Raw genomic sequence first — 11,768 nt, 5'->3', positions numbered from 1 at the left:
TTCCAGCAACGATGGCCTCAAGCACCGGGTCAACGGGGCGTGGGCTTCTGCCCGTCTGCTCATGATTTGCTGGGTCATTTAGCAAACGTCCCCAGAGCACCTACTGTGCACCAGAAGGGTGCAACAGGACCCAGCCGGGACCCTGCCGTGGGCTTTCAGATCCCAGTCCGGAGAGGAGACACATTCCACAACCATCACGGATCCCGCTCATGCGCCTCACAGAGTTTCCCACTCCGTCAATCAGCCCTCACAAACCTCACTCTCCTTGTCTTTAAAATGGGGTGAGGGCTTCCCTGGTGGCGCAGTGGTTGAGAGCCCGCCTGCTGATGCATGGGACATGGGTTCGTGCCCCGGTCCGGAAAGATCCCACATGCTGCGGACCGGCTGGGCCCGTGAGCCATGGCCGCTGAGCCTGCACGTCCAGAGCCTGTGCTCCGCAACGGGAGAGGCCACGACAGTGAGAGGCCCACGTAACGCAAAAAAAAAAAAAAAAAAAAAGGGGGTGAAAGCCCCAAGTTGCAGGGATTCCATGAGAGAGGGATGCAGAGTCCAGCCTGGGAGGTGCACAGTGAGTGAAGTGAAGTGAAGTGAAGATGGCAGGGGGTGCTAATGGCTTCTTCCTCCCCGTTGGCAGGCTGGCAACTTGCTACTTGGAAACCCTGGACAAGCAAAGGGGAAGGGGTGGGAGGAGAGACCCCAGGAGAGGGTGCACCTGGGCTGGGGTGTCCTGGGAGTATCAGAGGGGCAGAGATACAACTGAAAGCAAACCACTCTTAGCCCGCAGAACGTTTGGTGAAATGAATTTCTTATTTTGTCAAAGAGGATTCAGAACATGGAGCAGGCCCCTGACAGAGACCCTCATGCTCACCAAGTCCTTCAAGGATTCCCCAGATTCCTCACCTGCAAAATGGACAAAACCCAGGTTTGGTTGGCTCCACCTCAACCTGGGGATGCAGAACCCCAGCCCCCAACAAAGCTTCCTCCACCAGCAAATATTTCTGGGAGCCGTGGCCGGGGTACAGGATGCCCATGAGTGCCGTGACTGCACACTGCACGGTCTGCATCTTTCTGCCCTACCTTGCCCACTGCCCCAGTGGCCCAGGAGCGAGGTGCCAGCCAGGGACTTTTCTGTCTAAAAGAAGCTCAGAAGGAAGGTCTAGAGGCCTGTGGCCACCTCTCTCCAGGATTGCACACACTTGTTATTAAAATGTTTCCGTTAGCTGCCAACTTTAAATATTAAGAGACACCACATAAAAATTCCAGATATACAGCTTCTCTTGAAAACGCAGAAAATTGGGCTCATACCCCCAGGGCAACGTTGACTGGAGCTGGGAACACTTCCCTTGGCAGGTTTCATTAGCCTGCCTGCCTGTCTCACATGGGCATTGGAGTTTGCCTCTCCGGGTCTAATCCAATCCGCTCCCCTGAACCCCAGCCCCCTTCACAGCGTCCCTGAACAGTCTCTAGCTAGTGTCGGTTTGAACGCTTCGGCTAACAGGGGGCTTACTACATCTTTGAGGCAGTTGGTCTGAGCTGTTAGAAAAGGGCTCCTAATACAAGCCGTCTTCCCCTTTCTGTAACAAAGAAAGACGCACAGGAAAGAAGTGGGTTTTGGAGTCCAGCGGATCTGGATCTGAGCACTTCTCTAACATTTAACCAGCTGTGTGATCTAAGGCGAATGATGGCCTTTCTGCACTTCAGTCTCCTTAGCTGCACCTCCCCTGCGGGGCTGTGTGAGGCTTAAAGTAACGCAAGTTTATAAAGCGCCTAAAACAGGGTCTGGTACACAGCACACACTCCCCAAATGGCCTTTATCATCCCATGTAACCTCCAGCCGTTGGTCTAACTCTTCCCCAGTGAGCACAGGAGTGGAAGTGTATTCAGAGGGGGCTGAGCAGTGGTCTGCACCAGCTGAAAGGCAGAGCAGCGGTGAGACTTGCCCCAGTGGGCACACACTTGCCAGCCAGTCCCCAGGAGCTGCAGATCTCTTATCTGCTTCCTGGACAGCTTGGCCCACCAGGTGCTCACCGGGCTGGAGGCTGGTAGGTCAGGCTTCAGGAGGGAGCCCCACGACACCGTCCTCCCCCTACAGCCTGCAGCCTCCCCAGGATGAGATCTCTAATCCTGGGAACAGAATTGGAGTGAATGAAGTCAGGGGAGAGGAAAGCAGGGGATAGTAGCCACCATCATCCAAGCTGGCCACTGGCTGTGTGTCTGGCAGTATGCCGGGCACTTTACCTGGGTCCTTGAATATAGTTCTCAAAACCACCCTAGGACATAGACACCCTTGTCCCTGTTTTACAGACATGGAAGTTGAGACTCAGGGAGGTTAAGAAACTTGCCCAAGGCCAGCATTGAAACATCTGTCTGGTCCCTGAGCCTGAGCTCATGATCACTGCACTCTAAGGCTTCCCGGGGTGCCCAGTCATTGGGGTGGGGGAGGGAAGAGAACGTTTAAGTAAAAGTGCTTCTGAGTTTGCCTCTGAGCCTCTGTCCGTGAACTAGTGTGTATGCATCACCCCACGAGGCACTTTCTGGGGGCGCGTGTGCCTGAGGGTCACGTGTGTAAGAGTGTGCCCGCGTGTGTCCACGCGGGGCCTCCCCGGGTGGGTCCGTGGGTCCCGGTGTCGCGTGGCGTCCGAACCGTGGCTGGGTGCGCGGTGGCTGAGTCCACGTGCAGACGTGGGGCGCGCGCCGCCCCCGAAGGTACGGGCGGGCGAGGGCGAGCGTGCGCACGGGCGGCGATCTGTGGTGTCCGCGGGTCGGTGTCCACGGGTCGGTGTCCGCGGTGCGGGCTCCGTGTCCCCCCCACCCGCCTCGGTGCTGATTGGCTCGGCGCCGTGACGGGCCGGCCCCCGCCCGGGGCGGCGGCGGCGGCGGGCGCGGGTGCCCGCGTGTGCGCTGCGAGTCGGCTTGTGCGCCGGTGTGTGCGCCGGTGTGTGCGCCCGGCAGCCGGGTGTGCGGGTGAGCAGGGAGCGCGCCGACGCGCGGGCCGCTGCGGCCGAGCCCAGGGTGCGCGGCGTCCCCGCCAGCCCGGCCATGGCCCCCGCTCGGGGCCGCCTGCCCCCGGCGCTCTGGGTCGTCACGGCCGCGGCGGCGGCTGCCACCTGCGTGTCCGCGGCGCGCGGCGAAGGTGAGCGGCGGCGGCGGCGGCGGCGGCGGGGCGGGGCGGGGCGGGGGGGGGGTGGCGCCGAGGGGCCTGGGGGCGCGGCGCGCGCAACCAGAGCGAGGCTCAACTTCCTTTCCCTCGACCCCGAATGCCAAAGGAGCTGGGATCTCTGGGTCTGGGGGGCAGGCGTGGCACCGCGGGAGAGACCTGGGGTCAAGGGATAGAGCGATGGCGATGGGGACAGGACTGAGGGAGAGGGACCGGAGGGCTTGAGGATGAGGGACAGAGACACCGGGGCAGGGACAGGAGGACAAGGACTGAGGGATTCGGAGCGGGGTACAGGGAACTGAGGCTCGGACACTGGGGATGAGGAGACAGGACGGGGGGGACGGAAGACAGGAGAAGAGGTATAGGGCAGAGAGGAGACAGGGCAGGGGACAGGGGTGGGGACAGAGGACAGAGAGCAGAGGGACACAAGGATGCAGGATGAGGTTCGGGGCAAGGAGGATCAGAGAACAGGACTGGGTTTGGGGGAAGATGGGAATGAGCGGCAGCAAGTGAGGGTCTTGGAAGTGGGCCGGGCTGGAGGGTTGGAGGACTAGGGGAGAACGAGGGACAGCAGCCAGGGGGTGAGAGCCGGAGGGGAGGCAGCTTTGGTGGGCACTGGGGAGAAGGAACCAGTGAGGAGGGGGCTGAGAGGGCTGCAGATGGAAAGGCCCTGGAGAGCTGGGTCTTGTCCGGAGTCAAGGCTGGGGCAATCTGGTCACTCAGGGGACACAGGATGGGCGTGAGGGCTGAGCAGTCGGAACCAAAAGGGTCTGGGTCTCCACACACCTATGTGCAAGCGTTCACGCGCGCACACACACGTACATCTTAGCCCTGCTGGACACTCCAGGTCCGGCTCAGGATGCCACCCTGGGTTCTGCTCCTCACGCCAGCCCCTGCCCTGGACCTCCTCTGCTTTTGCAGCTCTGCCAGAGGGAGGCTAGACCTGGTGCTCTGTGCAGGATCCTGGGACTGACATCCTGGGTCCAGAGCTGTGTTCTCACCCTGGCAGGATGAACTTCCAGATTCCAGGAAGCTCCAGAGCCAGTGTTCCTCATCCACACTCAGATATACCACAGATCCACCCCCTCACACACGAACGGCTCACAGAGATGCAGTCGTACCCACAACCAGACATGCACAAACAAACACATGTTAGGATTCACACGCCTAGACGCAGGCCTGTAGAGACTCATGTGCATGGACAGCCCCCTCCCCACGCCATAGTCAGATGCACGGAAATGCGGCCAGTACACATGTGCACACATACATGTAAAGATTCATGCACATGAAAATGTGCACATCCATGGGCAGACACCACACATATAAAAAGACCCTCAAACTTGCATGCATGTCCACAGAAATGCATGTGCACAGAATAAACGCACAGAGACATGGATAAACTCATAATCTCCAATGAAACAGGGGCCATGCAGGGAGCAGGGACCATAGCAAGGGAGCTGAGGGGAAGAGTGCACAAGGGGCCTGGGAGCTCTTGGGGCTGTGGCCTGAGGACACGGTTTTCCCAGGGTTGGGTGGGGAGAAGGGGACAGATTCTTCACCCAGCAGGATTCTGAAGGGCCCACACCAATGCTCTGGGCGTTGGGTGGTGCATCCCCCGCTCCTTGCTTCAACTCTCTTCTCCAGCGAGGAGCCAGCACCCTCCAGAATCCCAGGCTGGCAAACCCCAGAGCCCCTGGGGAGGGGACTTTGACCAGGCTCCCGAGCAGAGGACGGACCATTAGCCTGGGAGAGAGGATGTGTCCAGGGAGGGGCGACAGCTGGGGAAGAGGCAAGGTCTCAAAGAGAGGAAGGGGGGATGTCTGTCAAGGGTGAGAAGGAGGGAGACGTTGTCCAAGGGCCAGGCCATACCTATCTGATCAACACAGCAGGGTACCCATGGCTGGACATGGGTTACCCACGCAGGTCTGACAGTCCCGGGTGGAGACCTGGGGCATGGGTTCCACGTAGAACAGCCAGGAGTCCCTGGGCTGGTGCAGAGCCAGGATCGGCCAGGGAGACTGTTGGAACTCAGGGAGGGTGCTCTTTTCCCAGCTGGGGTCCTGCAAAGGTGACAGTGCCCCAGGCTGCCCAGGTACCCATATGCCAGGTCCCTCACAGTGCTGGGGACGGTCCTACACCTGCAGAGATGCCCCTGAGCCCCACCAGGCTCGAACCCTTATCACTCTGTGGTGTGGATTATACACCGCTTTGGGGTGATCTCCAAGGCATTCACATCTTGGCTGACATCCCCTGGCCACCCTGAACTCTCCAGCCTCACCATCATGCGCTGCGTCCTCAGGGAATGTAAATCAATTTAGGTATTAGACTCAGTGAAATGGAATGGGGGAAGGTGACAGTGCTGGAGAAAAAAAGAAATCGCATAATGCCTTCCACAGTCGAATAGGAGAGGCTTAGGAATTATCTGTGCTTCTCAGAGCAGGAGAGGGACCCGTTTGATCCCCCAGAATAGCCTGGCAAGTAGGCCCAGGAAGGATGCCTACAGACATCTTGCTGATGAGGAAACCGAGGCACAGAGGGGTTAAGTGGTTGCTTCACTGAAGGTCCTAAGAGACCATGGGTCCAATCCTCTCACTTACAAGTGGGGAGACAGGCCCAGAGAGGGTCATTGACTTCACAGATGTCACACAGACCTGCAGTCCAGCAGTGCAAGAGGCAGGAGAGAGCCCAGCCCAGGTGAGCAGAAGGGTTGGAATCTCCAAGGGGGTTCAGGCCCAAGCTGGATGGGCGTAACGCTGGAATTCTCTCCAGCCCTGATGAGCCCTCCTGTGGGCCTGGAGCTTCCCGTGAGAGACACTCTGTGTTCCCCCCACAGAAGGGGACATGAGGTAGGGAAGAAGGGGACAGAGCGGGAGGAGGGGAGGGGATGGACAGAGAAGGGTCCGGAGGGAATTGGAGGGAATCCTGTGACTCCTCCTGGATCCAATAGCATCGGCTTCTGACTTAGTTTTGGATTATCTGAGCCCCTTGGCTGACTGATCAGGAAGCAGCTGCAGGTGTGGTTGGGGATTTCCAGAGGGGAGGGAAGGGTCTAGAAAGTGGGGTCTGCAGGCGTTTGCCTCTAGAGTCAGGGTGTTCATGGGGAGAAGTCCCAGTGGGGGCCATTCATTGCCCCTGGGTAGGGGCAGGTCTGAGCTGTATCCGGGTAATGCTGGCGAAGGGCTGAGACCCCATCTGGGATGTGGGTGGGGCGGGGGAGCCCACACGTCCCCTTTCCCCACCCTCTCCCCAAACTGGGCCCTGCTGGTCTGGGGGAAACTGCAGTGCGGCCCCCTCCCCCTCCCCCCAGCCAGCAGGAGGAGAGAGCTGCCTGACCCAGTTTTCTCTCCATTGCCTGAGAGGGAGGGAGGGAGGGAGGGAGGGAGGCGGGAAGGCTTCTCTGCCTGTGCCCCTGGCATGAGGCCGGCTGGGCTCGGGGAAGGGAGATCCCTCTGCGGACACTGGCTCCATCCCCTGATCCCACCTGGCCCCTGGGGACCCAGGGGAGGACCTCAGAGGCCCCTTCCTGGTTCGGCAAGTCATCTCTCCAGCCAGCCTCTGGGGCCCCTGACAATAGGTGGGGAGGGTGAGAGGAGAAAGAGGAAGAAAATCAGCGAATAAGAACATCCTCACTCCTACATTTGCTGAGGACACTTGTCTCCATCTTTGAGGGGCAGGCGCAGAGCTATGCAAATCTCAGGCAGAAGGACACCCAGCCTTTCTTCGGGAAAGTTCCAGGAGGGCCCCGTTTGAACCCTCTGTGACCTGCCGGAGTCTGCAGATTGGGTTGTTTGGAAGCCCCTGGTTGCTGGCTGGGAGAGGGGGTACATAGAAGAGAAAGTGAAATGAAAGCTGTGGACCTTGGAGCCCAAAGCCCTTTCATCAGCTAGATCAAAGGAAGCAGGGGCCCAGAGAGGGGAAGGGACTTACCCAAGGACACACAGCAGTTAGAGACAGAGCTGAGATTCAAGCCCTGCTCTTCACAGTTTAGTGCATCTTTATCACCTTAAAGTGAGTGGATGGCTCCTAGGTCCCAAGAGAGAGGCAGGAGGGCCAGGACTTAGGGAATAGGAACGAGCTTTAGTAAGGCATTGACTCCAGGCTTTACAGTTTACCCTCGCCCACCCTTACATATTATTATCCCCATTTTACAGATGAGGAAATTGAGGTTCGGTGAAGTGCAGGTCACCTGCTACCAAGTAGCTGTATTGAGATATGAGTCCAGTGATGTCTGATTCCGAAGGCAGGCTCTTTTCTCCACCCTGTTGTTGGTACTTTGCAGGGTCCCCTTTGAGGGTCTGGCTTAGAGTAAACTTGCCTTTGAGGCCAGCACTCCTTCCCACCACAGTGACAGCCCAGAGGTTCTGCTCCTTGGGCTCAAGCTACCAGGGCTGGTGGCCTTGTCTGTGGTGCCCTGGATGCCAGCCCTGCAGCTACACCTGTGGGGCTCCAGGCACGTTCCTGATCTTCACCGAGGCTCAGTGTTTTCATCTGGAAAATGGAGATAAGAATGAACACCTTTCAGCCGTGTTGTGCGGGCCGCAGATGAGGCATCTCAGGCTCCCCTAGCAGAGCCCAGCACGTAGCAGGTGCTCCGTACGAGGCAGCTCTTCCTCCTCCAAGACCCTCCACGTCCCGTGTGCACAGAGGACCTGTTGGTGCGAGGCATCCACTGGGGGACACTGGTGATGGGAAAGCTGGGGCCAGTCCTCTGGGGGGAGGTTTGACCTAACAGCGCGAACGTCGGTGGGTGCTTTTGAACGCCATCATGTCCCATGAGTGGCCCAGGGTCAGGTCATCTTCACAAGCCCCTGTAAGGCAGGCATCACTGTCACCCCATTTTAGGGGAGGAAATGGGGGCTTGGGGAAGGGAGGAAACTTGCTCAGGGACACACAGCGTCTAACTGACAGAGCTGGGATTCTGACCCAAGACCCGTGGACTGCTGAGCCCAGCTCCTAGCCACCCCACTGCACCACCAACCAGGGTAGCCTGGCACTCGGGGCAGCTTGTGTTCCGGGAGGTGAGAAGATTATGTTTTGGCTGTGATGGTGGAAGAAGGTTTCAAGGAAGAGAAAGAACTTGAACTGAGCCTTGAAGGATGGGGAAGTGAGAAGGGACCCAGAGACTGGAGCTGGCGTGTTTGGGCTGAGAGCAGACCAGTGTGGCCAGGCTGGGCTGGTCCTATGGGACTGGGGAACGGGGGCCCAGGGCTCTGATGTGCTCTTGTTTCCTGTTCTACAGTGAATTTGCTGGACACGTCGACCATCCATGGGGACTGGGGCTGGCTCACATATCCCGCTCACGGGGTAAGTGATGGGCAGTGGGGCCAGTGTTGTCCCTCTGTGAGCAGGGAGAGGCTGTGACTCACAGTCTTATCATCAGACAGATCAAAAGGAAGCAGAGGCCCAGAGAGGTGAAGGGACTTACCCAAGGACACACAGCAGTCAGAGACAGAGCTGCTGATTTCTTAAATTTAGTGCATGCAGATCTTTGGGATTCCAGAACCGACCCTAGTGCCGCCCCCCGATTCTCCAAGTCTGAGGCGTGGATGTGGGATGCTTATGTCTGTGTCCCAGGCCCATCTGGCCTCCATGGTCTTGGCACTGTGCCTGGCACACGGTGCGCCCTCATTAAATGTATAATCGTTATCATTGTTATTAGTGTGTAGTATGGTTACATCTCAATAAATTCCCTCCTGCAAACGTTCTCAGAAACGCACACACACAAGCACGCACATCCCCACCATAGACACAAACGCATCATACACCCAGGACTTCTTTCATGAACACTTTGGCAGCCCCCATGGCTCTGGAGACAGAGGGATAATAATATATTGATGACGATGATGATGATGATACTGAGCTGGTATTTGAATATTTCTTTACTTTGGGGTAAGATTGTCATCTGGGCTCTCTGTGGCCTGTGACTGGCGTCAGGACGAGCCCAACTCCTCTCTCTCTCGGGGTCTCGTCCCCAGATGTCAGTAAGCTGAGTCTGCTGTCATCAGCCCCGATGCACCAGGCTTCAGGGAGCTGGAGGGGCAGGCCAGGGACCCCCGAGAGCCCAGAGGACCCCCTTCTCTGCCTGAGGACAAAGGCTGGGTCCTGGGATGTCCCTTTACCTCCCAGGCCTTCAGTCTCTCCCTGTGAAGCACTCTTTTGTGTGTCCCACGTGGCTGTCTCCCAGGGTGAGCGTGGGTGTGGAAGGGCTTTGGCACGGTGAACCAGCTCTGCCAGTGGCAGGGGCTGACCCGTGAGCAGGTGACTGCCTGGATGTCGGTTGGGTCAGCATCTCCCCTGAGACCCAGCAGCTAGGAAGGAATGGGCCTGGCTCCCCGGCTTGGCTCTGGGTACCTCTGTCCCTCTGTCCCACTCAGAGCTTAGGACTTGGTTTTTAGGGTAACAAGAAGTTGGAAGGGTTTTAAGCAGGGGTTGAGGAATATGGCCAGACTTGGGTTTTGGTCGATCACGTTGGTGATCTAAGGTTCTTTTGTTTACTGGGTGCTGTAAAGAGGGGCTCAGGGAATTCCCTGGCGGTCCAGTGGTTAGGACTCCACACTCACTGCTGAGGGCACAGGTTCAATCCCTGGTTGGGGAACTAAGATCCCGCAAGCTGTGCGGCACAACCAAAAAAAACAAGAGTGGCTCAGAGTTACCTCATTTCGTTTAGGAGTTAGAACAAATAACTTATATTCACTTGGCTCTTAACAATTCATGGACGTTATCTCATTTCATCCCTACTACCAATCCTGCAAGTGGGTGCAGCCATCCCATTGCACAGATGAGGAAGCTGAGGCTCAGAGCGATGAGAAAAACTTGCCACCATCAGACAGGTTCCAAGTGATGGATGCAAACACAGATCTCTCTGGGCCTGGAGCCTTTATTGAGTCCCTTGTGCCACCTTGTGAAGGGGTGGGAACCAATGCTGCATTATCTACTGAGCCAGGGACCACCTCCCATCCTTATGGGGCCTGGAGATTGGGCTTGCCCAGAGAGGAAAGAAGGTTTCCAAACTCTAGATCCTGAACCTGTGCCAGGCTGGCAGGTGAAACACACAGATGCCCACATCCAGTGGGTCTGGGGAGGGGCCTGGGCATCCTTTGTTTAATAAGTGTCAGCTGGGTGGAGAGTGATGGTCCTTGAGGTTCCATCCACCCTTCTGATTCTGGAGTTTGTTAAGCACCCTGGGTAGCAGGGTCATCCAGGACTGTCTCCAGCATCCAGAGTTAGCAGATTGTCCGCCAGGCCGCACGGCCTAAAGCCAGCGGTGCTGGGTCTGAACGAGCCGGTGCTGTGCCGCCTCTCATCAGTGTGACTCAGGCCAGTCGCTTTACCTCGCCTCCACCTCCTCGTTTATAACACAGGGATGATCACAGAACCTGTTCCACGCAGTTTTCATCCGTGAGATGATGCGGGAAAAGGACAATCGTACTGGCAAGAACCAGATGCTCTGAGAGGTTAAGCATCTCTGCTAAGGTCAGGAGAGTCTGGCCCCAGAGCTCATGCTTTTAACCAGGCTGCGCCCCTCTCTTTTGACCCCTCCTTCCACCCACTGGGTGGTGCTCCACCCTACCTGGTGAATTAACAGCGCTTCGTGAACTTTCCTTTTTTTTTTTTTTTTGCGGTACACGGGCCTCTCACTGTTGTGGCCTCTCCCGTTGCAGAGCACAGGCTCCGGACGCGCAGGCTCAGCGGCCATGGCTCACGGGCCCAGCCGCTCCGCGGCATATGGGATCTTCCGGGCCCGGGGCACGAACCCGTGTCCCCTGCATCGGCAGGCGGACTCTCAACCACTGCGCCACCAGGGAAGCCCGTGAACTTTCCTTTTTATTGTCTCGCTTGATGAAGTAGATGAAAGGGGCAGGCATTAGCTACGCCCTTTGACCCATGAGAAGCCCAAAGCTCAGAGAGGGAATGTGATATACCCAGGGACGCACAGCTGGTTTGCTGCATTCTCTTCCGGGAGGGGGACAGAGTTCCAGAGCGGTGGTGGGGGTTGGAGGAGGAGTGTGCCAGGGGGCAGAGAGGTGGCTGGGGTGGGAGTGCCCCAGGTGGAGAACAGGGCTGATTCCGCCTTTTCCCATCCTCCAGGAATTTATGCCCCTCTGGGTGTCTGCAGCAGCCCCTGGGCTGAGCCAGGCCATTGGCGCTGGTGGAGCGGCTGGAGCAGACTCAGAGTGAGCTGATTAATTTATCCAGGTCCCTGGCAGGGAACAGACAGCGAGCAGCTGGCTGGCTCTTTGGTGCTCCATTAATTGTGACAATGACTTTAACCCCAGATGTGACTCAGTGCTGCCCAGAGCCCCAGCTGCAGAGCGGGGTACAGTGTGGGGGCCCTTCTTGGAGTGGGGCGTGCAGGAGCCACACAGCCTTTCAGGTGAGGCGGGCACACCCTGGACTGCTTCCCCAGTGGTCCCTAGAGGCAGGCACAGGTGGGCTGGGAAGAGGCTGCCCGTTCAGCATCATACCAGTCCTGTTCCTCGGGTGCCTTCTGTGCCAGGCCCAAGCTAAGCACTTTGTAGGCATCTCCTTTCATCCTCTCAAGCCTCACTGAAGTGGGGCCTTTCTGAGCCCCTCTTACAGATAAGGGCACTGAGGACTGGCATATATAACT

General features: G+C 57.8%; 1 protein-coding gene across 1 annotated transcript in view; it reads left to right on the top strand.

Annotated features, from left to right (window-relative positions):
* Nucleotides 1–3,039: 3,039 nt before the first annotated feature.
* EPHA8 (EPH receptor A8) overlaps nucleotides 3,040–11,768 on the top strand; it is a gene marked incomplete at both ends in the record, with an annotated part of 34,062 nt that continues 25,333 nt past the window's right edge. The window contains 2 exons of the mRNA XM_082833335.1: nucleotides 3,040–3,133; nucleotides 8,397–8,461. Of these exons, the coding sequence (XP_082689461.1) occupies nucleotides 3,040–3,133; nucleotides 8,397–8,461 (159 nt within the window). The remainder of the gene's footprint in view (nucleotides 3,134–8,396; nucleotides 8,462–11,768) is intronic.

This window comes from Leucopleurus acutus, assembly GCF_964270905.1.
Source record: "Leucopleurus acutus genome assembly, chromosome: 2".
Taxonomy (NCBI): domain Eukaryota; kingdom Metazoa; phylum Chordata; class Mammalia; order Artiodactyla; family Delphinidae; genus Leucopleurus; species Leucopleurus acutus.
This window is presented reverse-complemented; position numbering and strand designations above follow the sequence as displayed.